Source organism: Saccopteryx leptura, chromosome 1, assembly GCF_036850995.1.
Source record: "Saccopteryx leptura isolate mSacLep1 chromosome 1, mSacLep1_pri_phased_curated, whole genome shotgun sequence".
Lineage (NCBI taxonomy): Eukaryota > Metazoa > Chordata > Mammalia > Chiroptera > Emballonuridae > Saccopteryx > Saccopteryx leptura.
In genome coordinates, this window is record NC_089503.1 from 341777436 (window position 1) to 341804792 (window position 27357).

General features: G+C 39.3%; 1 protein-coding gene across 1 annotated transcript in view; it reads left to right on the forward strand.

Moving 5' to 3' along the window:
* The window catches only part of ME1 (malic enzyme 1), a 197732-nt gene that overhangs the window by 117430 nt on the left and 52945 nt on the right, over positions 1-27357 (forward strand). The window contains exon 7 of the mRNA XM_066358939.1: positions 24104-24213. Within this exon, the coding sequence (XP_066215036.1) occupies positions 24104-24213 (110 nt within the window). The remainder of the gene's footprint in view (positions 1-24103; positions 24214-27357) is intronic.

Genomic DNA, 27357 nt, shown 5'->3' on the forward strand with positions numbered 1-27357 from the left:
TGAACAGCCACCCAATGTGGAAATCACAAATTTACATTTCTTCCTCTTTTTTAACGTCATCTGTGCAACAGTGTATTCTGACTGCCTGTAGTAATGTTCATTCAGTCCAAAGGTGAAAAAAATTGCAAGTGAGGATGCCGATCAAGAAGCAATATGGAAACACCTTAAAGAACAGTTTTATTGTTTCTTTGTCAGTATTATTTAATATTTTTTCATTAGTATTTTAAAACTTTCTTATAACAATCTAGTTTTGTGTACCTCTTTTGTTCTTATTTAAGTATTAAATGCATGAAATAATAAACTACCTTTCAGTATATCATTTTTTATACTTAAAACAGTCATTAGGGCAGAGAACCAGTTGTTAAATTATTTGAATCCCATCACTACTTACACTCCACAAATCTAAAACTTATTATGAAGCTGCAGTAAATTAAGATAGTATGATAATGGTATAGATAAGGCAATAGAACAATAAACAGAATAGATCAATGGAAAATAATAGAAAATCTAAAAGTAGACCAATGTGTGTATGGTTAATTGAGCCTAGAGAAAGTACCAAGGTAATTCAGTGGGGATAAGATAGTTGTCTTAAGAAATTGTCTTCAGGTCCTGGCCAGTTGGCTCAGTGGTAGAGCGTCGGCCTGGTGTGCAGGAGTCCCGGGTTTGATTCCCGGCCAGGGCATACAGGAGAAGCACCCATCTGCTTCTCCACCCCTCCCCTCTCCTTCCTCTCTGTCTCTCTCTTCCCCTCCTGCAGCCAGAGCTCCATTGGAGCAAAGTTGGCCCAGGCGCTGAGGACAGCTCTATGGCCTCTGCCTCAGGAGCTAGAATGGCTCTGGTTGCAACAGAGCAACGCCCCAGATGGGCAGAGCATTGCCCCCTGGTGGGCATGCCGGGTGGATCCCGGTTGGGCGCATGCAGGAGTCTGTCTGACTGCCTCCCTGTTTCCAACTTCAGAAAAATACAAAAAAAAAAAAAAATACAAAAAAAAATACAAACAAAAAAAAGAAATTGTCTTCAAACAATTAGATATCCATAAGGAAAACATGAACCTCAACCCACATCTCATGCTTACCCACAAAAATTAACTCAAAAATAGATCATAGCTCTAAACATATGCTAAAACTATACCACTTTTAAAAGAAAATGTAGGAGAAAATCTTTGTGCCCTTGGGTTTGGCACATATTTCTTACAGAAAGCATAAGTCATAAAAGAAAAACATGTTAAATTGGACTTTAACAAAATTAAAAACAATGCTCTTTAAAACCTACTCTTAAGAAAATGACAAGGATTACCACAGATTGGGGAAAATAGTCATAACACATATATCTGATGAATTATTTCTATCCAGAATATACTTTTAAAAAACTCTTACAACTCAATAGTAAGACAAATAATTCAGTTTTTAAAATTGGCAAATATTTGAAATAATACTTCACAATGATCATTTACCCTTTGAGTAGTGAGTTCTTTTCATGCTCCCTGACCCCCAGGAGTGAGTTGGGTTTTTTTTTCTTCAAAAAATGAAATTAGTTCCAGTTGCAGTTTTATTAACTTAAAATCATGTTTGTTTGATAACCAGTTTATGGAAACAAGAAGAACATACATTTGCCTTTTTTTTTTTTTAATGTTGCCTTACACATTTTTAAAATAAATCGATTGTACTCTGGATGGTCAGGAGGCACGAGGACGTACATGAACGTTCACACTACTCAAAGGGTTACAATTAAGCTCATATAAGCTCGTTAGTCATCTAGGTTCATCTACTCTTCCTCTAAGTTTATTGAGCATTTTCATAAGCAGTGTTTTGTATTCTGCATCTAGTAGATTGCTTGTCTCCATTTTGTTTAGTTCTTTTTCTGGAGTTGTGTTCTGTTTTCATTTGGAACATGTTTCTTTGTCTCTTCACTTTGGTAGCCTCCTTCTGTTTGTTTCTATGTTTTTGGTAGAGCCACTCTGTTTTCTGGGTTTGATAGAGTGGCCTAACATAGTAGGTGTCCTGTAGGGCCTGGTAGCACAGCCTCCCCAGCCACTGAACTAGGAACTCCAGGGGAATCCTCCTCCATTTGGCGTGTGTACACTTTTCTGTTGTAATTGAACCTGGCTTGCTGTTGGCACCTTAGGGGAAAGGTTTGACCCTCAGGCCAATTGGCTGCGAGGACTGGCTGCAAGTACAGTGGAGAATCAGCTCTGCAGGGGCCCGCCCCATGCAGAAGTGCTTCTTCAGTGTGCCTGGTGCCTGCTGAGTCTGCCTCTTGAGTGTGTTGCTTATGGAGGTAGTTGGGTGGTGCTTCAATGTGGTGTGAAGCTGTCCACTGGATATGCTGTGTCTGGGGTCATCCGGCGTGAGCTACAAAGTGATCTGCAGATGGTTGCTACTTGTGCTAGGCTTGGAGGTGCCTAGGTGAGCCCAGGTTGTGAACTAAGGTTGGCTGCCCCTATTGCCAGGCCTGGCTTAGCAAGGGGTATGGGCCACACTGAGGTCAGATGCTGCTTGTTTGAGAGATTTTAGAAAAGTCTGAAACATGAGCCAAGACAGGCTGTTCAGTATGGAAATGTCACTGGAAACAGCTTGGATGGACCTGCAAATTGGTGGGTGGGATCTCAGGGAATCGCCAAGGTGAGTGAACAGTGTGACCTGGGTTGATGGGGGCTTGTTTGGCATCCACCTGCTGGCTCTGTGTGGGGAGAGCTCGGAAAAGGAACTGTCTGCCCGCACTTCTTTCTGGGAGACAGCTGCCTCTCCAGCTTTTGTCCTCGTGCCAGACTCTTCATTTTCTCTCCATATGTCCCTAGTGTTTTCTGAGCTGCTCCCCAGAGCTGGAATGCAGAGGCAGTGTGTCTGAGTAAGTCTGTGTGCCAACCCTTTAAGAAGAATAGCCTGGGACTCCGGCACCCATCGTCTTACTCAACCTCAACCCCCACTGGTTTTTACAGCCAGAAGGTATGGGGATGTCTCATCCTGGCTGGAACCCTGGGCTGGAGGACCTGCTATGGGGTGGGGGGACCTCTGCAGCCAACATATGCCTCTCGATGTTGACCCATCATGTGAGACCAGCCCATTACACATTTCCACCCCTCCTACCCGTCTCCATGTGGCTTTACTTTAGGTGGTTCTGAATGATGGTCGTTCTGTAGTTTAGTTGTGTTTTTAATGTGGTTGTGGGAGGATGTGTATACCACATTTACCTACACCACCCTCTTGACCAGAAGCTGAAAAATGCAAACCTTAAAGTATTCATAGCAACTTTATTTGTAATATCCTCAAACTGGAATTACTCCAAGTGTCAATCCACCCAAGTAACTGTTTGTCATAATAAACACATGTGCTATAACCATATAAAAGAATACTATTCAGCAATAGAAAGGAACTTATGATTTATGCAACATGAATGAATCTTAAAAAATCCTGTCAAGTAGTAGAAACCAAATATAAAAGATTTAATTTATATTATTCCATTTATATGAAAAGACAAAGGTAATCTGTAATGATAGAAAGTATATCAGTGGTTGTCTGTGGGCCAGTGTCAGGCTGGGGATTGACTAGAATGGGATACAAGAGAGCTTCTGAGGATGTTGAGAATTTTATATCTTGCTTATAGCGGTGGTTTTGCAAATATACATGTATAGAAACTAATCAGGGCCCTGGCCAGTTGGCTCAGCGGTAGAGCGTCGGCCTGGAGTGCGGGGGACCCGGGTTCGATTCCTGGCCAGGGCACATAGGAGAAGCGCCCATTTGCTTCTCCACCCTCCCCTTCCTCTCTGTCTCTCTCTTCCCCTCCCGCAGCCAAGGCTCCATTGGAGCAAAGATGGCCCGGGCGCTGGGGATGGCTCCTTGGCCTCTGCCCCAGGAGCTAGAGTGGCTCTGGTCACGGCAGAGCGACGCCCAGGAGGGGCAGAGCATCGCCCCCTGGTGGGCAGAGCGTCGCCCCTGGTGGGCGTGCCAGGTGGATCCCGGTCGGGTGCATGCGGGAGTCTGTCTGACTGTCTATCCCCGTTTCCAGCTTCAGAAAAATACAAAAAAAAAAAAAAAAAAAAGAAACTAATCAGATTGTACACCTAAAATGGGTGCTTTTTATTGTATGTAAATGTTATATCATTAGAGTTGACTTTAAAGAAAGGAAGGCACAGGAAAAGTCTTAGCCTGACATGAAACTCTTACAGTAACTTATTGTTCCTAAAGGTGACTTTATAGATACTGTCATTTATTCAGTGTTTAGATTTTTCTAGGCACTTCATTTTGTCTTTTTTAAAGAATATTCTACCTTTTGGCAGTTCCATTACTCAATATAAAACTAACAGAATATGAAAACAAAACAAGAATGCAACATTTGAATTGGTTAGTTAGGCTGTTTGAGTGGGAATGTTGATACTATGGGCTTATTATAAAAGGTTATCAATTGTTATGTATCTGTGTTCCTGTTTCCCGGATATTCTCCAATAGATTATCAATTGTGAAGTATATCACATATACACAATATTTATGTGTATATATAAGAAGAAAAAGATATAAGAAACTGATTCATTGTCTCTCTTCACCTTTTTAAAAATCAGTCTCCTATTGCTTAGAGGTGAGCATGGAATTCTAATACTCTTAAAAACATGAACTATAATTATCTATTTTTAGATGTCATTTATGTTCTTGCACATTTATAAAAAATAAATGGACAAAAATTTTTCTATCTGGACAATGCAGAATTTATCCATATTGCCATGTATGCCTGCCTCATTAATAGTCATAGTTTTATTCAGAAATCTTCTCCATGTGGATTGCATGGAGAACAAATTTATCAGATTTTTATTTCCTCACTTTCATTAATCAGTTGGTGTCAGAGTCACTTTCTGAGCACGTGAATATTTTGTATAGTAGTAGGTGGCCTGAGTCATTCATCTGACCTCTGTTGTGTATTCTTTTCTAGTTCTTTTTATTGATTAAGAATTGCAAAAGGAGTTCTTAGAAGGATAGTGGAAAGACTGAGAATTTGACCCCAAAGACTCCATTAAAAAAATTATTAAATGAGAGAAGGGGAGGCAGAGAGACACACTCTCGCATACCCCACAACCGGGATCTACCCAGCCAGCCTCCTGTGGGGTGATACTCTGCCATTTTGGAGCTGTTGCTTGGTTGCTTGGCAACTGAGCTATTTTTAGTACCTGAGGCCCAGGCCATGGGCCATCCTCAGTGAGATAGGCCAACTTGCTCAAACCAATCAAGCCGTGGCTGCAGGAGAGGAAGAGAGAGAGAGAGAGAGAGAGAGAGAGAGAGAGAAGTGGGACAGGGAGGGGTGGAGAAGCAGATGGTCACTTCTCCTGTGTGCCCTTACTGGGAATTGAACCTGGGACATTCACGTGTCAGGCCAACGTTCTACCACTGAGTCAACCAGATAGGGCCAAAGACTCCCTTTGTAAGTGAAGAGGCAGAATTCAAATCTAAGTACTTAGATCCTTGAGGGAATTAGAATATTAACTTTATTTTCAGTGTTTTTTCAGTAAGTACTGTGTTAGGTACTAAAATTACTTGTCTTTGCTGATACTTCTCAGTGATATCAGAATAAAATTATGTTTTACAAATAATGTTATCATAATTCCACACACCCCCATGTAAACTCAGTAAACTACTGAAAATCCTCCTTCACCACAAACATAGCTTTGCTAACCAGATTTTGGAAATATGTCTGTTTGGCAGAGACAGAGTTGTATTCTTTAAAATTTAGACTGAAATTTGAGTGTACTTGTTAATTAAAAAAAAGAAATAGAATCACTTAAAAATGGTTTAATACAGGCCCTGGCTGGTTGGCTCAGTGGTAGAGTGTCGGCCTGGCGTGCAGAAGTCCTGGGTTCGATTCCTGGCCAGGACACACAAGAGAAGCGCCCATCTGCTTCTCCACCCCTCCCCCTCTCCTTCCTCTCTGTCTCTCTCTTCCCCTCCCGCAGCCGAGGCTCCATTGGAGCAAAGATGGCCCAGGCGCTGGGGATGGCTCCGTAGCCTCTGCCTCAGGCGCTAGAGTGGCTCTGGTTGCGGCAGAGCGATGCCCCGGAGGGGCAGAGCATCGCCCCCTGGTGGGCAGAGTGTTGCCCCCTGGTGGGCGTGCCCCGTGGATCACGGTCGGGTGCATTCAGGAGTCTGTCTGTCTCTCCCTGTTTCTAGCTTCAGAAAAATACAAAAAAAAAAAAAATGATTTAATACAAAAGGTAAGTTAAAACAATTCTTAGAACAACATCTTGTTTTTTCCTTAATAATTGTTCAGAATTAAGCAGGAATTCAGCAATAGAGTTCTATTTTTAGTATGTTAGATTAAATTACTTCAACTAATTATTGAGCTAATTTAAGGGGGAAAAAGCATCAACATACAAGTTAGTATATGTACAGGTGCCAATAGAAATAGTTTGACCTTCCATAGCACAGGAACATATGATGGCTTTGTTCATGAGGCCCCCAGTAAGCAGGAAGAAAAGAGCTTATTAATAAAACAGGGAATATGATATTTTGGTATTTGTATTATTATCAGGCAATAGTACTCCCATAAGAAATACTATTGTTATGGACTTATAAATAGACAAAACTTCAGGACACTTTATTGGTAGGTGAGTTCTAGTTATAGAAGATGGATAGTGTTTAAACTATGACATTGGCCCAGAGAACTGTGCCAGAGAGACCACATTTGTAATTTACATTGGATTTGTGCCTTCAGCTATTTCTAAACAGCAGTTCTCAGATTTTCTCAGTATGTATAGATTTCTGTTATTGAGTGGCAAAAGAATGGATATCATCTTTCAAAGTTTTTAAGTACTTATACATTCATAGACATTTTTTTATTTTTACTTTGATTTTGGGTTTCACTAAAAAAAATACTGTAATTTTTTTTAAAAACAAAGTTAGAATCCAAATGGGTATTACCTGTTTTCAAATAATACCCTAGAACTCTACAATGCTTACTGCTAATGCTGAGTACTTTTGGAATTCCACTTGGAATACTATCTTTACATCTTGCAGCAATTCTTTGAAACATCACAATGATGGCACTTTAAGACAAATCCTTTGAGGCTGATACTGAGTCTGGAAAATAAAATAAGCCTGACCTGTGGTGGCCCAGTGTATAAAGTGTCGACCTTGAATGTTGAGGTCACTGGTTTGAAACTCCAGGCTTGCCTGACCTGATCAAGGCACAAATGAAAGATGATGTTCTTGCTCCTCCCCCTTTCTCTCTCTCCTCTCTCTCTAAAAATGAACAAAAAATAAAATAAAAAAATGTCGTTAAAAAGGAAATTAAATAAGAACATTGATCCAAGTTAGTATTTGGATCTTGTGCACAAAATATTTGTTCAAATCTAGTATTGATAGTTAAGAAGGAGGGACGAAAATCACCTACAAGATAGAACTATGAAACAATGAAATGATTTGATTTTTTTATACAAAAATAAATTTTATTTGTTTCTTTATTTAAATGTATTGGGTAACATTGGTTAATAAGATCTCTAAGTTTCAAGTGTACATCTCTATGGTACATGATCTGTATACTGATTGCATTGTGTGCCCACCACCCAAAGTCAAATCGTCTTGTCGCCATATATTTGGCCCCCCTCACCCTTTATTATCCTCCACCCCTTCCCTCTGGGAACCACCATATGTGTCTATGTCTGTGAGTTGCTGTTTTATATTCCCCACATAATGAAATCATATGGTTCTTAGATTTCTCTGACTGCCTTAATTCACTCACCATAAATGACTTTAAACTCACTTTGAAAGTAGTTGAGCAGTTGCAGCATCACTGAATAAATATATAACCTGAAAGTTGGCACTCTGAAGGACAGCATTCATATTCACTTGAATACCTAAATTCTGACAAATTTCTCTGAAAATATTTTGTGTTTTTATAGTTTGAAATAAGAGAAGATATTTTCCTATGTTTTAAAAAAAAAAAGGTCTACTGGCACAAGTGTCCATTGTACTTGGCCCTTCTGGCTTTTCTCTTAGGTGACAGTACTCACTAGTGTGTCTGTCTGCTCCTGTAATCTTGGGTGTTGTTTAACCTTCCTAAGTATGCTTGCAGATAAATGGTCTCCAAGGACCTTTCAAGCTTTATGACTCTGATAATATGCAGCAAAATAACATACAATTCTCTTTGCTGCTCAAAACTTGATCCCTTGTCTTTTGTGGAAGTCTTTGGCTCTTAGAAATAAACAGTTTGATCTAGACTAAATTGAGAAGGAGACATGGACAGACTGAGTGATTCAATCTGCAGAAGTAAATGACATAATTGAGGTTGGGGATATTTACTGGAACATGGGTTTGAGGAGACCTTTAATTCTCTATGGTAAGTTTGTCAGTTTATAAGATGTAGTTTACAAAAGCATTTCCTAAATTTCTGTATCCTTTTTATGAAGGCATTCTGGGCATGAGAAATGAGGCTGATCAAAATACAATGGCATGGTGAAGCACACATCATCCTTTAGAGGCGAAGCTTCCCTGTGGATTTTAGCCTATACCCGTGCTGCTCTTGACTCAGAGACCAGGATGCAATCTTCCCCCTCCCACATGCCCATTTCCTCACCCCCCACCTTTGTAGTCCATCAGGTGGCCTCTGGACAGAATTCTTAGAAAATCTTGCTTGACATTATTGTTTTCTAGGTCTCCTGTTAAATGTAAAAATAACCTGTCATTTATCTAATTCTATATACTCTTTCACCTACTTTATGCTTTCTCATACTTCATGTTTTGTTTCCTCTTCCGAAGAACCAAACTCCCCATACTCCGCTCCCTCTCAAACCTTTCCACTATGCTTTTGAAAACCTATGTCTTTTTTTTAAGATTTTATTCATTTTTAGAGAAAAAGGAGAGAGTGTGAGAGAGAGAGAAGGGGGAGGAGCGGGAAGCATCAACTCCCGTATGGACCTTGATCAGGCATGCCAGGGGTTTCGAACTGGCAACCTCAGCGTTCCAGGTTGGAAACCTATGTCTTAATAAAAGAAATTATGTCTTCACTTCTTCAGTAGATGTTCCCTTTATCTTCTTGCTTTACTGAAGCATGGCTCTCATTTAAGACCTCCACTTTTCCTAAAGTGCTTTCAAATAACAATAATTCTTACTGGCCCATGTGATGTTTTATGATTGGGAGATGAAATCAGTGCCTTCTCACTTTGTTCCTTTTAGACTATTAGTACTCCATCCTTATGTAGTCACCCCTACATACACTTTTTTAATTTTTATGTCTGTAGGGTTTTAAATATCTTTATCTTCTCCCAATTTCTTCACTACTGTCTCCTGCTAGTTTAACCACTCTTGCTGTTTTTGTTTGTTTGTTTGTTTGTTTTTATTCAATGAGAGAAGGGGAGGCAGAGACAGACTCCCACATGCACCCCGACTGGGATCCACCCGGCAAGCCCACCAGGAGGTGATGCTCTGCCCATCTGGATTATTGCTCCATTGCTTAGCAACCAGACTTTTCATAGCACCTGAGGTGGAGACCATGGAGCAATCCTCAGTCCTCAGCGCTGGGGACAACCAGGTTTAATTGAGCCATGGCTGCAGGAGGGGAAGAGAAAGAGAGAGAGAGAGAGAGAGAGAGAGAGAGAGAGAGAGATATCAAAGCAGAGGGGGAGGGGTAAAGCAGATGGGTACTTTTCCTCTTGCCAATTTCAAAGTCTTGCTCTTAACCCACTTTAATTTCCACGTTGATGACCTTTATTATACATTGGCCTTTCTTGTTCTTAAAACTTTCATTTCTAATGGTCCTTAATATCACACCACTTTTGATACCCACTCATGGCTATATCACGGGCCTTATCTTCACCTGCAGCTACTCAAACTCTGAAATACTAAAATCATTCATCTTAATTTCCCACGACAACTTCCTTTGCTTGCAGGTTGCTAAGGTTGCTCAAAAGCAGCACATGTAACACTGAGCTTGTGATCTTCCTTACCAAGTCTACGTCTCTTCTCCTGAGGTTTCAGCTTTTTTTTTTTTTTTTTTTTTTTTGACAGAGACATAGAGTCAGAGAGAGGGACAGCTAGGGATAGACAGACCGGAAGGGAGAGAGATGAAAAGCATCAATTCTTCATTGCAGCACCTTAGTTGTTCAATGATTGCTTTCTCATATGTGACTTGACCAGGGCCTACAGCAGAGTGAGTGACCCTTGCTCAAACCAGAGACTTTGGGCTCAAGCCAGTGACCTTGGGCGTCAAGCTAGTGACCTTTGGGCTCAAGCCAGTGACCATGGGTTCATGCCAGTGACCCCACGCTCAAGCTGGATGAGCCTGCACTCAAGCCAGTGACCTCAGGGTTTCGAACCTGGGTCCTCGGCATCCCAGTCCAGTGCTGTATTCACTGCTCCAGAGCCTGATCAGGTAGGTTTCACATTCTTAATAAACTCCATTCTTTTTTTTTTTTTTTTTTTTTTTTTTTTTTCATTTTTCTGAAGCTGGAAACAGGGAGAGACAGTCAGACAGACTCCCGCATGCGCCCGACCGGGATCCACCCGGCACGCCCACCAGGGGCGATGCTCTGCCCACCAGGGGGCGATGCTCTGCCCATCCTGGGCGTCGCCATGTTGCGACCAGAGCCACTCTAGCGCCTGAGGCAGAGGCCACAAAGCCATCCCCAGCGCCCGGGCCATCTTTGCTCCAATGGAGCCTTGGCTGCGGGAGGGGAAGAGAGAGACAGAGAGGAAAGCGCGGCGGAGGGGTGGAGAAGCAAATGAGCGCTTCTCCTGTGTGCCCTGGCCGGGAATCGAACCCGGGTCCTCCGCACGCTAGGCCGACGCTCTACCGCTGAGCCAACCGGCCAGGGCCCTAATAAACTCCATTCTTTACCAAGTTGCAAAGCTAGAAACCTGGAATTTGTCCTTGATTTCTTCTTCCTCATCATCTGCTTCTCTTCACCTAATATTGTCAATTCTGTCTTCTAAATATTTCTTGACTCCATCTACTTCTCCCTGTTGCCATTTTCTTTCCAGATGCAGACTTGGAGTTTTACTGCAGCCTCCTAAGGCAAATTCCTGTATCTTGGCCTGCCCTTCTCTAGTCCATTCTTCACCCTGACCACACAGAGTTAGTCTAAATACAAATTGATTGTGTCCCTCTCCTGTTAATGTTCTATTCTTTGGATCCAGCGTAAGTCCCTGAACACAGACTAGAGGCTCTACATATCTGGTTCTGTTGACCTCCCTAGCCTTAGTTCTTGTCTCTTTCCTTTCGAACCCTATGATAGTCATGTTTAGTTCATTTCTGTTCTTGGAATATGCCATTGATTTATTTAACTCTGGGTCTTTGAGGATGTTCTCTCTGCCTCAATTTTTTCCCTTTTCTTTTAGCTCGGTGAACTCCTACTTATCCTTCAGGCCTTAGCTTCCTCTAGAAAGCTTATCATAATCCCTTTAATTTTGGACAGGTGCTTCTTCTCTGTGTTTGGTATCCTGAATTTTCTCTATTGAAGTACTTACCAAACTGTATTATAAACCTTACTTACTGTATTTCCCATAAGACTGTAAGGTTTGGGAGGTGAGGGCAGAATGTGTCAACAGCATCTAGAACATTTGCTGACCCCTAGTAAGTGCTCAGTATATCATGATAAATGAATAAAGGAAGAAAGGATACAGTTTCCTTTTGAGAACAGAAGGAGGTAAAGTTAGATGAGATCTCATTACATGGAACTAGCTTTAACATAGCATGACATTTTTTTTTTCAGAGACAGAGTCAGAAAGAGGGACAGATAGGGACAGACAGGAAGAGAGAGAGATGAGAAACATCAATTCTTCATTGCGGCTCTTCAGCTGCTCATTGATTGATCTCTCACATGTGCCTTGACCGGGGGGGCCACAGCAGACCGAGTGACTCCCCGATCGAACCAGCAACCTTGGGCTCGAGCTGCTGAGCCCCACTCAAACCAGATGAGCCTGCACTCAAGCTGGCGACCTCAGGGTCTCGAACCTGGGTCCTCCACATCCCAGACCGACGCTCCATCCACTGTGCCACCACCTGATCAGGCGACAACTTTTTTTTTAGTGTGTAAATTGATTTCAATGGGGAAGAAAACAAAAGCAAGAAGACTTAATAGGAGCTTGTAGTACTCTGTAATCATGTCCACAATCCTGAAATTGAATTAAGGCACTTATACTAGAAACAATGATTAATATGAAAGGTGTGTCGGAAGAAGCCATAGAAAATTTTGACCACTGGAATGTTAGATGAAAGGCTCCATGGAAAGTGTTTTGCTTGACCAGGCGATGGCACAGTGGATACAGCGTTGGCTGAGGACACAGAGGACCCAGGTTCGAAACCCTGAGGTTGTTGGCTTGAGCATGGGCTCACCAGCTTGAGCGTGGGGTCGCCAGCTTGAGCATGGAACCAGAGACATGACCACATGGTTGCTGGCTTGAGCCCAAGGTCACTGGCTAGAGTCCAAGGTCACTGGCTTGAGTTAAGGGCTCACTGGCTTGCCTGGAAGTCAAGACACATATGAGAAAGCAATCAATGAACAACTGTACTGCAGTGAAGAATTGATGCTTCTCATCTCTTTCCCTTCCTGTCTGTCTGTCCCTCTATCTCTCTCTATTTCTCTCTCTCTCTCTCTCTCTCTTTCTCGCTAAAAAAAAAAAAAGAAAGAAAGGGATTACAGCATTTTGATATATGTGTTGCCAGTGATGAAATTTAGTAAAGTTTGGATAATATGTTTTATAAGGAAGAAAGTTCAGAATTTCTAGCAGTTTTATATTATGTATTAAAATCATAAGGAAAAAGATTTCCCTTATGGTTATGGAAACAAGGAGTAATTTTAAAATGCTTTTTACTAAAATATACTATATAGCAATTTTAGTTATAAATGCAGCTTCAGAATTTCTTAAATTTTAAGGAACTTATAATGTCACCCACCAACTGTTGGCTTTTTCTTTTCTTTTTTTATTTTTGAGAAGCAGACAACGCTCAAACAAAATGATTTCATTTTGCTTCTGTATCATTACTTGTCCTTGATGTAAAAGTTGTGACTTTTTGATATAGATACTTTTACAAAAGTCCATTACTGAGAAAGAATAGTTGACAGTATATAAAAATATTATCTTAAACATTTATTCATCACTAAAGAAAAAAAGATTCATAATATGACATTTCTCCAAGTCTTTTTTTTTTATTATTTTGGCAACATGAAGTTTCTTTGAAAGATCAGCATCAGAGATACAGACTTAGAAGTCATTTGTCTGAAGATGATTACTGAATCTCTATGAATTGGTGAATTTGGTAAGGGGAAAATTATAGGAGGGAAAGAGTGAAAAAGTGGACACTGAATCTTTGTAAACTTCACTGTCACAGTGATAATTAAGAAGTCTCATCAAAATATAATAGAAAAGAATGAAAAGAGACATGAAAGGAATATCTAAATGTTATGAAATAATATAGAAATAAAGTAGTAGGAATTGGAGACATATTACAGGGAATTAAAGAAATGGACTCATGTTCATCTACACATCTTGAAAGGAAGAATTAGGTTACTGGTTTGAAACCCTGGGCTTGCCTGGTCAAGGCACATATGGGAGTTGATGCTTCCTGCTCTTCTTCCCCTTCTCTCTCTTTCTCTCTCTCTTTCACTCTCTCTCCTCTCAAAAATAAATAAAGGAAAAGTTAAATTTGAATGATTAAAGAGAACTTCAGTCAACTTAAAATTACTTATCTTAGCATTTAAAACTAATTCATAATCTGAAACTCAGCAACCAGTATTGATCTTCTGAAGCTCCTCAAACTAATGTCCTCAGTGTCCTCCAGCACAAACTTTGAGACCTCTGAGATTTAACTGCCTACCTCATTCTTTTCCTCATTTGAATCCTATCCAAGGGCTCAGCTTAAGCTTCACCTAATTCATATTGTCTTCCTAAAACCCTATAGTTATCTCTTCCTGTACCACGGGTTTTGCTCTTAATTTGAATCTCTCTCTCTTTTTTTCTTCTATCTTTTGTTTTCCCAGTGAGACTGTCAGCACTTTAAGGGCAAGATCCATGCTTCCTATTTGCTGATTAATTCTTTGAGCTCCTCCAGACTTTAGTTACATTATTAAAGATAATTTGCAGTAAATTATATCTAAGGTACCGATCAGAGTTTGAGTGCTCTATAACTTGAACGTTGCCTAGTGGCCATGTTAGTAAATCCTTAAAAAATACACACACAAAAAAACCCAAAAAACATTTTACTGTATCTCTTGGGAAAAATCAAAATATTCTTGGTTGGCCTGCTTAGAGTGAATTCTTGATAGTTTATAACCAAAGAGAGACCAATGTTTTCACCAATATATGCCTATACATGTGTTTTATTGAATGCATATAAATGTAATCTTGCTAGTTTTTTGATTAATTACACCTCCCTTATTTTATCAGTGCAATCTTTTTATTTTTAAATATACTGTTCACTTCATTGACTTGATTATGATGATGGGAGCCAGATACATAGTAGTTTCCACACATGGGCCCTAAAGGTCAGTCCAGACCCTACCACTTAATAGCAGCATGAACTCAACCATGGCCCTTAATCTCTCTGAGCATCAGTTTCTTTATCTGTAAAATGTATAATAACAATACATGCTTTAATTGGGTTACTGAGACAGTGAAATAAATGATTCCCTATAAAGCACCAAGCACAGTGTCTAGCACTTAGAAAGTGCTAAATTTCATCATTAGTCACTATTATAAGGTTTCTGTCTGATTTACAAGAGAAAATTCTCTACAATTCTTTCATGTTAGTTTTATGGGTGGTATTTCTGTTAACTTTTAAAACCATTTTACACCCACTATTTTATGTGATATTTTGATCATAAAATAGTAGGTTCTTTTCATAGTTATATAGAATTGAGTTGGCTAACTTCCTTGTGTTCTACTGTTTAAAATTTTCATAGTGACAAGACTGGTTCAATCTGGAACAAAATATCCTTTACATGGCTCTCTTTTATTATATGATGCAAGATGTTTGTATCCCAAAATGAATTCAGAATGGCACTCTCTAAATCTTTAGGAGTCAAAGAAGAGTTACCTACCAGGTAGAGAAAAATCATGAATTTAAAAATGATAAGAAGTATTCTCCAAGAAATAATTTTAAAACAAACTTTTGTAAATCCTCAGGGATCTAGTGCACTGTTTTACTACCTATTTCTATGCCCTGACTTGACTTAGAAAATGGTATAAATTTATAGCCTGACCGCATTGTGTCCTAAACACCAAAGGCAAACCATATTGAGGGGATTTCATTTTAACCACAGAAAAACTGTAACAAGCCCAAAACCACACCATCAACTAAGTGGTAGATCCAGGAATAGAACTGAGAAGGCTCTGATTCCTCCTCACATGCTGGAACCACAGGGTTCTGCTGCTTTGGGACATAATGACAGATCATCAGATGCTGCTAGACCACTAGAACATGACACACTGGGGCAAACACATGAGGGTACTGTCTCAAAGCATGCAGCCTTTACCTTCTAACAGCCTGCGTGGTAACCAAAGACAAGGGAAGGAGCCGTTGCAAACACTGGTGGATTATTGACCGATATTTGTGTTTAGGTAACCAGTTGCTACCACAAAGTTTGTTTCTCTGCTAAGATAGTAAAAAAAAAAAGTAATAATTATAAACATAGATGTGTTATTATACATTCTTAATAACATTTTAGTAATTTTTAATAAAGCTAAACAGTTTCCTAGAATGGCATCACATATTTAAGGAACATAACATTTGTTCCTTTCAGAAACTGACCTCGCTCCTCCATTGTGCTTTAAAATGTTTGTTTCTTTTGCTTTTAGTTGATTTCCATGGTACTGAAATGGTTGGTTTGTTCTGCTATTTTTTTTGCTTTTTGAGGAAAAATTTGCCAACCTCCTTGCTTAGTCATGCTAAAAGTAGCCTTATCCTTTGTAGCTATTTTATATAGGTAAAAACTTGATTTTACTTGTATTTTACTGGCTTATTTGATCACATACTTTCTTTATTCCTGAAATACATCCTTTATAAGTTTCTTTAGTAAAAGTCCCTTGGCACTTATTTATCTAAAGATGTATTTGTTCCACCCTTACTCTCGAAGAATAGCTTTGCCAAATGTACTTTCTAGCATAACAGTTATTTTCTCTTAATGAAATTACTTCACTGTTCATGGCTTCTTTTGTTGCTATTAAATAATAAAAATATCTGGTAATCATAGAGTACTCATGTGCCATTGTCGGTACACTGAGCAGTTACATGTATCACTTTATTTAATCCAGACAACAAACTTATTATAAGATACCATTATTATTCTCATTTCTCTTAATGGAGAAACAGAGACACAGAACAGTTAAGGATACAGAATAAGTAAGGAGGACAGGATTTCACTCCAGGAGCTCTGACTCTAGAACCTATGTTTTTAAATAATTACTATAGCCAAGCAAATTCTTTTTTTTGTATTTTTCTGAAGTTGGAAACGGGGAGGCAGTCAGACAGACTCCTGCATGCGCCCGACCGGGATCCACCCGGCATGCCCACCAGGGGCCAAGCAAATTCTTAAAAAGAATAAGAGCCCTGGCCAGATAGTTCAGTTGGTTAGAGCATTGTCCTGAAGCACAGAGGTTGCAGGTTCACTCCTTGGTCAGAGCACACACAGGAACAGATTGATTCTGTTTCTCCCTCTTCTCACTCTCTCTCTCTCTCTCTCTCTTTCTCTTTCTCTCCCTCCCTCCATTCCTCTCTCACTAAAATCAATCAATAATTTTTTTAAAAAAATGAGCAATAATAATATTGTAATAACTATGTATGGTGCCAGGTGAGTACTTGAAATATTGAGAGACCACTTTGTAAAGTATATGATTGTCTGACCATTAGGGTATACACCTTAAACTTATACAAAATAATATTTAAAAATAAATATAAAAAATAAAGTGAGACATAAATAATGTTACTAAATTTTAGAGTTATTTAAAAACCATAGTAATTATAGCAAGAAGGCATTATTTCTGGATATAGAGATTAGGAGCCGAATCATCACTATTAGACTATCATTACCCAGCATTTCCAACATGCTGTGCCTATTTTTTCATCTCTAAGATGAGAATAATAGTACTACCTGCCTCATAGTGTGGTTGTGAAGAATAAGTGACTGTACACACACACACACCTAAAAGTGAAAAAAGATTTCTTGTCACTAGCAGTAGTAGAATAAAAGAAAAGAGCACAGAAACTAATTATACTGTACATTAGAATATAGTGTCTAGTTACAGATGAGGAGGGAAAGGACGGACTGTTAAATAATTGGTACTGGCGTAGGTGGGTGAAGTATATAGAGAGCAGAAACTTTGAACTATCTTTTTGAAAAAATGTACATCCAAATAGTAAAAAAAATAATGCTAAACAGAGATTAATTATTCTATAAATCCATAATATAATTAGGAGAACGTTTTGATTAATAGTTAAAATGTATGTGAAGAAGACTGGAATAAGCTTACCACCAAAAGTAGAAATTATATATAAACAAAAAGATCTGACCACATAAAAAAATTAAATTTCTTTTGTAAAAACAAACAGGAATAGGCCCTGGCTGGTTAGCTCAGAGGTGGAGCAACAGCCTGACGTGTGGAAGTCCCAGGTTCAATTCCCAGTCAGGGAACACAGGAGAAGCTACTATCTGCTTCCCTACCCCTTCCCCTCCCTTTTTTCTCTTTTTCTCTCTCTTTCCCTCCTGCAGCCATGGCTCAAATGATCGGGTTGGCCCAAGGTGCTGGGGATGGCTCCATGGCCTTGCCTCAGACACTAGAGTAGCTTGGTTGCCGAGCAATGGAGCAGGGAGCCCCAGATTGGCAGAACATCAGCCCCAGACGAGGGTTGCCGGGTGGATACAGGATTGGGGCGCATATAGGAGTCTGTCTCTCCACCTCCCTGCCTCTCACTTGATAAAAACAAACAAAAACCAAAACAAAAAAGGAATACTGTAAATGATTAATGTACTAGAGTAGGGAAACATTTTATAACATATAATGGAAAGTTAATATTCTTAATTTGTAAAGAGCTTTATGAAATAATGAAAAAAAGGACTGTAAGAATAGAAATGAAACTAATACCACATAATCTTCCAGGAGGAATTATAGATGACCAATAAATATGGGAAAATATGCTAAGCTTCACTAATAATAAAAATATATAAAAATTTAAATACCAGTTTTTACCTATGAATTTTATGTGATTAAAAAAGATAGTTCATCAAAGACAAATATAATAATACGTTAACAACCACAATGAAAGGAAAATGCCTAATTCTAAAGTATTTTGTTGAATCAAAAGAAAGAGACTTCATCTGCATTGTGGTAAAAGATGTGGTGGTTTGAGATGGTCTTTGAATTATATGCATAATAGTGAGAAAAAGTGAAAAATGAGGGAAGGTTTATTGTTCTCTCTTTTGAGAGGATTGTTAAAGAGAGGGAGAAAGATAAAGAACCATAATTTTGGTGGGTTTTTTTGTGTTTGTTTTTTTTATAGAGACAGAGAGAGAGTCAGAGAGAGGGATAGATAGGGACAGACAGACAGGAAGGGAGAGAGAGGAGAAGCATCAATCATCAGTTTTTCGTTGCGACACCTTAGTTGTTCATTGATTGCTTTCTCATATGTGCCTTGACCGCGGGCCTTCTGCAGACTGAGTAACCACTTGCTCGAGCCAGTGACCTTGGGTCCAAGCTGGTGGGCTTTGCTCAAACCAGATGAGCCCGCACTCTAGCTGGTGACCTCGGGGTCTCGAACCTGGGTCCTCCGCATCCCAGTCCGACACTCTATCCACTGTACCACCACCTGGTCAGGCTAGTTTTGGTTTTATTATGGTTAAAGAATGTCGTTTTAAAATCAGGAAATCCTAAGAATCCTTGGAGACCAGAAGAGATCAATGGAGGAAAAATTGAAGCTGTTAATGTAGAGAAGTAAAGTTGAGGCAATCAAGTCTATTGAAAGATTAGAAATAAGGAAGTAAGAATACTTCTCAGAAGTAAAGAGGAGAAAAGAAGTAAAAGTACAAAGATGTTTTAATGTGGAAGAGAGATGAGAAAGCTAAGCCTGTTCTCTCTGGACACGGTGAAGTTTGGTGAGGTAATGACTGGTAAGAGATTGAATGCTTGTGGGATAAGGAGAATGAAAGAAAGGTTTGTAAAAGTTGTTTTAGAATCATGTTGTAGACCAATAAGCAATGAAAACAAATATTGCAAGACTTGGTTAAGGCTCTCGCTGAGACTCAATAGCATGGACTCAGGTGCTAAGTGGAGTGAGGGAGTTATTGAGAGTGAGGGAGAATGAGGGGACAGAGGAGTCTAGAGGAACAGCCCTGCTGAAATTACTGTCTTTGGCACTCAGAGGTGAAGCAGACAGAATGGATTAGGAGGAAAGGAAGGACCAGAATGAAGATATTATGTGCTAGAGAAAGAGTCAGTGGGAGAGATATAAGACAGGGCTTGGAACAGAGAGAAGATATTTCAGAATTTAAGATCTTGGCCATAGGACTTTTAGACCATTTGCTTCTTTCTCTTAATTTATATTTTATTAGCCACTCTTTGCTCATATGAAAGTCTTCTAATTATTTTTATTTGTACCAAAATATTTTTTTTTTACCATGAGAATATTGTTTTTTTAATTATATAAGCTTCAGGTGTTCACACTGAATTTGACATCTGTATACATTACGAAGTGATCACCTTCAAAAGTGTAGTGACCATTTATCATCGTGCCCTTGTCACCCATCACCCCTTTTACCCACACCCCAAACCCCTCTGCTCTGGTAACCGCCTGGCTGTTCTCTATATCTATGAGTTTGTTTTTGTCTTATTTTTAAGCTTCTACATATGAGTGAAATTATATGCTATTTGTCTTTCTCCTTCTGACTTATTTCAGTTAGCAACTTAGCATTATATCCTCAAGGTACATCCATGTTGTCACGAATAGCAAGACTTCATTCTTTTTTATGGCTGAGTAGTATACATATATTTTTTTTTCTCTCTCTCTCTCTCCTCCCTCCCTCTCTCTCTTTTTCTTTCTTTCTTTTTCTTTCTTTCCCTTTCTTTCTTTCTTTCTTTCTTTCTTTCTTTCTTTCTTTCTTTCTTTCTTTCTTTCTTTTCTCTCTCTCTCTCTCTCTTTCTTTCTTTCTTTCTTTCTCTCTTTCTTCTTTCTATACACACACACACACACCACCATTCATCCATTGATGGACATTCAGGTTGTTTTGTTTCTCTATCTTGACTGTTATAAACAATGCTGCAATGAATATAAGGGTGCATATATCTTTTTGAATTAGTGTTTTTGTATTCTTCAGATAAATACTCAGCAGTGGAATAACTGAATCATATGGTTCTATAATATATATTCTTCTTTTTTTTTTTTTTTTTTTTTTTTCTGAAGCTGGAAATGGGGCGAGACAGTCAGACAGACTCCCGCATGCACCCGACCGGGATCCACCCGGCACGCCTACCAGGGGCGATGCTCTGCCCCTCTGGGACGTCGCTCTGCCGCGACCAGAGCCACTCTAGCGCCTGGGGCAGAGGCCAAGGAGCCATCCCCAGCGCCCGGGCCATCTTTGCTCCAATGGAGCCTTGGCTGCGGGAGGGGAAGAGAGAGACAGAGAGGAAGGAGGGGGTGGGGGTGGAGAAGCAAATGGGCGCTTCTCCTATGTGCCCTGGCCGGGAATCGAACCTGGGTCCCCCGCACTCCAGGCCGACGCTCTACCGCTGAGCCAACTGGCCAGGGCTAATATATATTCTTATTTTTTTGAGGAATCATCATACCATTTTACTTAGGGGCTAACTAATTTACAATCCCACTGACAGTGTATAAGGCTTCCCTTTTCTCCACATTTTCTCTAACTTGTTATTTCTTGTCTTTTTGATAATAGCCATTCTAACACATCTGAGGTGATAACTCGTGGTTTTGATTTGCATTCCCCTAATAATTAGTGATGTTGAATATCTTTTCATGTGCCTGTTGACCATCTGGAAAATACTTTTTTGAAGACCTAATGGACTATTGTAGAAAATCTTCTGAGCAAATAATTAATATTACCAAAAAGACTTTGACAGACATAAAGAAAAGGAAATGAAAGTGGAATGTATAAGGGAAAAAAAAAAATTTAAGCTAATGGAAAAAATAATTTTATAACAGTTTGTTTGGTTAGACAAATGTAGAAAATAAATATTTTTAAATAAGGGGCAGCTAAGTATGAAGAAAATTTATAAGAATAATCATGATTTATATTTGGAAATTTATTTCTGCATTTGAGATTTCAACCAAAAGAGAAAAAAATGTGTTAGCGTCTTATATTAGAGTTTTTTAAAAACTTGTTTGACTAGGCTAACATTTTTACTTTTATTGATAAAAACTATTGATATTGAAAACTTCTGTAACCTAGTTCATGCCTACTCTTTAAAACTTAATATGAAAAGAACAGGTTTTGTTTCTTGCTAGAGATATTCTGCCTATCTCCCTTCCCCAATATACCAGTTGCCCAAGACTTTCTTTATATATGAAATTATACATTGAGATTAAATGATAAAAAATTTATAAATTATATTAATTCAACAAGTATTTCTTGAGTACTAATTAGGTACTGTGGGAATATAGTGAGTTCAGTTTGGACTTTTCAGTTTGAGGTATATTCAGATAAAATAATCCAGCTGGCCACGGGGTAGATAAGTCTGGAGTTCACAGGAGTAGACTAGAAATACATATTTGGGAGTCAAGGTTTAAATGAAAGGCATGAGTCCGATTGCAAGTCTGCCAGGACATACACACACACACACACACACACACACACACACACACACTTGAAAAAGGATAGAATCATGGGAAGCACCAGCGTTTCAAGTGGTAAAGATTCCACAAAGGAAAAATAGAAATGATCAGAGGGTTGGGAGAAGGCACAGAAAAATATGATATCACAGGATAGAGAATAGAGTTTCAAAAAAAATAATAATAAAGTCACCATGCTGCAAAGAGCACTAGTAATTTAAGAATTGAGAGTGTTCACAGATTTTTAGTCCAGAAATATTTTAACTTTAGAACAGAAATTCTGATAAAGTCAGGGTAAAGGTAAACTGTAGGGATTCAGAATTAAATAAGAGGAAGACTATAAGCTACAATTTCAAATGCATTAAATGGTGTGAAAACATGGGACCAGGAGAAAAAGTTTTCTCTTTAATGAGGAATTTGAACTAAATAATCATATAAGAGGAACAAACTTGTCCAGGTCCTGGCTGGTTGGCTTAGCGGTAGAGCGTCAGCCCAGTGTGTGGAAGTCCCGGGTTCGATTCCTGGCCAGGGCACACAGGAGAAGCACCCATCTGCTTCTCTACCCTCCCCCTTCTCCTTCCTCTCTATCTCTCTCTTCCCTTCTCACAGCCAAGGCTCCATTGGAGCAAAGTTGGCCTGGGCACTGAGGATAGCTCCATGGCCTCCGCCTCAATGGAACAATGCCCCAGATGAGCAGAGCATCGCCCCCTTGTGGGCATGCTGGATGGATCCTGGTCTGGTGCATGCGGGAGTCTGTCTGACTGCCTCCCTGCTTCTAACTTTGGAAAAATACAAAAAAAAAAAAAAAGGAACAAAGTTGTCCAAAGAAGGAGTTCTAAAATGGGAGAGAACACTAACTGAGGGCGGAAGTCATCAGAATGTGGGTAACAGCAGTAAGTTACCTTGAACCAGGAAGAGAACACATAGTCCACTGATGCCTGAAGAATAGAGCTAAAGATAGAAATGGGGAAATAGTTGAGGGAAATCATCGATTATGCCCTTACTATTCCAGGAATTAGAGGACAAGTGAGGAGGGGGCAAGATTTAAAAGTATGGGGGATGATTAAGAATTGCCATTAGATGTAATAGAAGTGGAAGCTGATCAAGGACAAATAAAAAGAATCACAAAAAAGTGTGGCCAAGAGAGCCCAGCCAGGTTGAAAACCATAAATCTGTAGTAGCCAGGATATTCATGGCTAAGATGGCTTTCTCTGGCAACTCTCAGGTGCTTAGGCTGGCAATAATTTTAATTGCTCTTGCCTTGGATAGATAGGGGGATGGATGATCATATGAATAAAGGGTCAGACAAGTAAGTTAACTTCAGAAATAAACATTCATCCTGTATACCTTATTTCCCTGTGTATGAGATGCTCCCATGTATAAGCCACATCTTAATCTGGGGGGGCCAAAATTTGAAAAAAAAATGTATTACATCAAGTTATTGAACTCATTTTATTCATTATAAAATTTACACAACTCTTCCTCACTGTCAAAACTCCTATCCATTAGCTTGTCCTCATCTGTGTCTGATGATGCATCACTGTCTTCAACAATGAGCAGAAAATACAAGTGCGAAAAAGCTGGAATTGCAAGTAAAAGAATCTACAACCACTGTATAAGATGCACCCAGTTTTTAGACCCCATATTTTTCCAAAAAAAGTTGTGTCTTATACATGGGAAAATAACAGTACTTCAAAGTTCAAAGCCTTTCAGTGTTTGGCCATGAATAGAAAATAAAAACCCGCATTCTAGGCTAGAATTGTAAGTTCTCCAACCTAAGGTTTGACCCTGTTTTTACCACACCCTTATATGCCTCACCACATTATAGCCAAATAGGACTTCTTGACATTTTTGGAACAAAATTTTGTTCCCAACTTTCACCTCAATTTTTTGGCTTCTGCTACTTACTCTGTTTGTAAAACCCTACATCTCAACTTTTAAAATCATAACTACCTATTAAAACTTGGTTCATTTGTTACATGGTCTGTAACCCCACCCAGAGTGATATCTATCCTTTTATCATCTATAATTCCTTTGTGTACAACTATTACATTACTTTTCTTACACCTTCATTTATTTCAAAATATTTCAATTTTTACTAAATTTTAATTTTCCTGATGATAGGGACTATATTTTTATTACCTTTGTATTAGTTCATCATACCAACATAATGCTTTTTCTCTAGTAAGCATTACTAAATATTTGCTGAACCATCATTGTATTATATATTTATAGTAAGTACCAAGATAGGACCTTTAAAAAATGTTTTGCTTTTTTTACAGGCTACTTTTAAATAAGTTTTGTTTTTAAATCTTATTTCATTAACTTCTTCTAACATGAATGTTTTGTCCCATAGGTATGGCATGAATTGCCTTATTCAGTTTGAAGATTTTGCCAATATAAATGCATTTCGTCTCCTGAACAAGTATCGAAACCAGTATTGCACATTCAATGATGATATTCAAGGTAATAAAGTTTTCACTGCATATGTATCAAGAACAGTATGTCCTGATGGTTGCCAGAGGGGAGAGCGTTTGGGGCATTCATGATCAGGTTAAAGGGAGTAAGAGGCACAAACTCCCAGTTACAAAGTAAAATAAATAAGCCACATAAAGCATGGCACAGGGAATGTAGTCAGTAATATAACCACTTTCTGTGGTGACAGAGATGGTTACTAGACTTATCATGGTAGTTACACTGTAAAGTATATAAGGTAGAATTATTATATTGTACACCTGAAGCTAATATATTATAATATTGTATGCCAATTATACTTTAATAAAAAAATTTTAAAGAATAGCATGTTTACTAAAATTAGTTTATAATTTTATAATGATTCAATAAATATTTAAATATGTAAATATATATACTAGATATCTATTAAAAAATGGCCAGCATTTATGCTTGATGATTTCATACATTATTTCTCATTTACTTTTATATCTTTGAGCTCCCTGAAATCTGATAAAGTCCTCAGTGATTACAGCTAACCAGAAAATGAAATGTATGCAAATATATTGTTTAAAAATAATACATATATTTTTCTCTTTAGCCTTTATCTCAGTCAGCCACTATTTCTAAGCTTCACCCCAACAAAAGCTGCCTTTATAAAAAGCGTACCACTTTTTACTATTTGTCTTTGATAGATTGTTGATTCTTGGCTGCCTGCTTTTGTCTGTGTTACCCTTTTATTTCCCCCCTCTCTTTAAGCCCTTTGTTTCAACCCTCTCTAGATCCATACCTATCCAGCCTCCCCACCCCCAATACAAAACCTTGCAAGGACGATCTTACTGATTCTGTTCCATTAAGGGCAGGAAGAGGACAAGCACCAGCAGAGGTCCTAAGTAGGAAGGCCATAATGAGTGTGAGCAATACGAAAGGAGATGACCACCCGGTATCCATTTTACTAATTCCAGGGGACATTTTCCAGTGTTTACCTTACTTGAATTCTCAGCAGCACTAACACTGCTGACCTCATTCTCTTTCCTAAAATTCTCTTCTATTCGCTTCCATTCACAGCACTCTGCTGACACTCTTTCAGTCTCTTTGGATTTCAACTTATTTTTTCAGGCTCATCCTTTTCTCACTATTAAATGACAGAATACTTGAATACTAAGTTCTGGGCACTTTTCTCTTTGTTCTATTATATCTTCTTAGGTATGTATTCCATTAGCAGTTTTAAATTTCTAGCCCTGGTATCTTTGAATTCCTCATCTGTGTACCCATCTGGTTATTAAAATCTCCTCCTGGACATCTCACAGTTATCTCATAGTCAGCCTTCCCAAAATCAAATCTTATTTCCCTACCAAACCCAGTCTTCTTCCAGTGTTCTCCTTCTCAGGGAATTCATGACCTCTCTCTCTCTCTACACCTCTCCCTGCCAAATACAGTTTATCACCAGATCCTCCTGACTTTCTGTGAGAAAACCCTGTCTCTTTCATAGATTTCTCTCCATTACCCTAATGTAAGTTACTGTCATCTCTCCTAAACAATGGGCTTTTTCCTAAGAAATCTTTCTACACTTACTTTTGCTTTTACCACTGATGTGTTGGGTGCATTGATTCTCTATATTTGCCATGTATGGAACTAGGGGCTGAGAATTTAGTGGTGGACGAGCCAAAGTTTGCTTTTGCTATGACTATTTAGGCATATCATTTTTCCCTTAGAATACTTGAATTTCACTTAGGATAAAGATAAAAACCATGAGTGTGGCTCAAAATGCATGGTCTGATCACTACCTCCCCTTCAGCCTCATTAGTCTTGCCATTGCAGCCATGATATCCTTTTTCAGATCCAGAGATGAGACAGGCTTCTTCCTATTGAAGAATGTGTACAAATGCTGATTCCTCTTCCAACCATACTGTTCTCCCCCTTCTTTAAATCTTATCTAGGCCCTGGCCGGTTGTCTCAGTGGTAGAGTGTCGGCCTGGCCTGGCGTGCAGAAGTCCCAGGTTTGATTCCTGGCCAGGGCACACAGGAGAAGCGCCCATCTGCTTCTCCACCCCTCCCCCTCTCCTTCCTCTCTGTCTCTCTCTTCCCCTCCCGCAGCGAGGCTCCATTGGAGCAAGAATGGCCCGGGCGCTGGGGATGGCTCCTTGGCCTCTGCCCCAGGCGCTGGAGTGGCTCTGGTCACGACGGAGCAACGCCCCGGAGGGGCAGAGCATCGCCCCCTGGTGGGCAGAGCGTTGCCCCCTGGTGGGCATGCCGGGTGGATCCCGGTCGGGCGCATGCGGGAGTCTGTCTGACTGTCTCTCCCCGTTTCCAGCTCCAGAAAAATACAAAAAAAAAAAAAAAAATCTTATCTAAATCATACTATTCCTCAGAAAAATCTTACGGATCACTGTGTCTAAGTCAAATCCACCTACTATGGGCTATCATAACACTATTCATTTTTCCCTTGTGGCAATTAACAGTAGCAGTTTTATATATTTATGGAATTTAAACATTTAAAAAATATTTTTAAAATTTATTCATTTTAGAGAGGGGAAAATAACAGCAAGGGGGGGGGGGAGGGTGGAAGCATCAACTCCCATATGTGTCTTGACCAGCCAGCCCATGATTTCGAACCGGTGACATCAACGTCCAAGGTTGACACTTTATCTACTGTGCCACCACAGGTCAGGCTATTTATGGAATTTAAAAAATTAATATCTCCCTCTTCACTAAATTTTAAGCTCCACAAAGGGCAAGGAACATGCCTGTTTTGATCATCACTGTATCCCTTGTCATTAACACAGTGCCTAGCCCATAGAAGGTACATAATGCTAATGGAATGAATGAATGTGGTATGTCCAAAGCAGGGGCTGGCAAACTACAGCCTGTGGGCCAAATCCAGCCCACTGTCTGTTTTTGTAAAGATTTGTTACAACACAGCCAAGCCCGTTTGTGTAAGTATGATTGCTTTAGTGCTGTAACAACAGTTAGGTCTGGAACAGCTACCATATGACCCCCAAACCCTAAAATGTTTATTATCTTGCCATTTACAGAAGAGTTTGCCAATCTCTAATCTAAAGGATTGAGTTTAAAAAGGATTGAGAGTTGAAGTAGGAGTTTGGTTGGCTAAGGTAGGTTTGCATTTTGTAGAGATCACTCACATTGTTTTCAATGTAG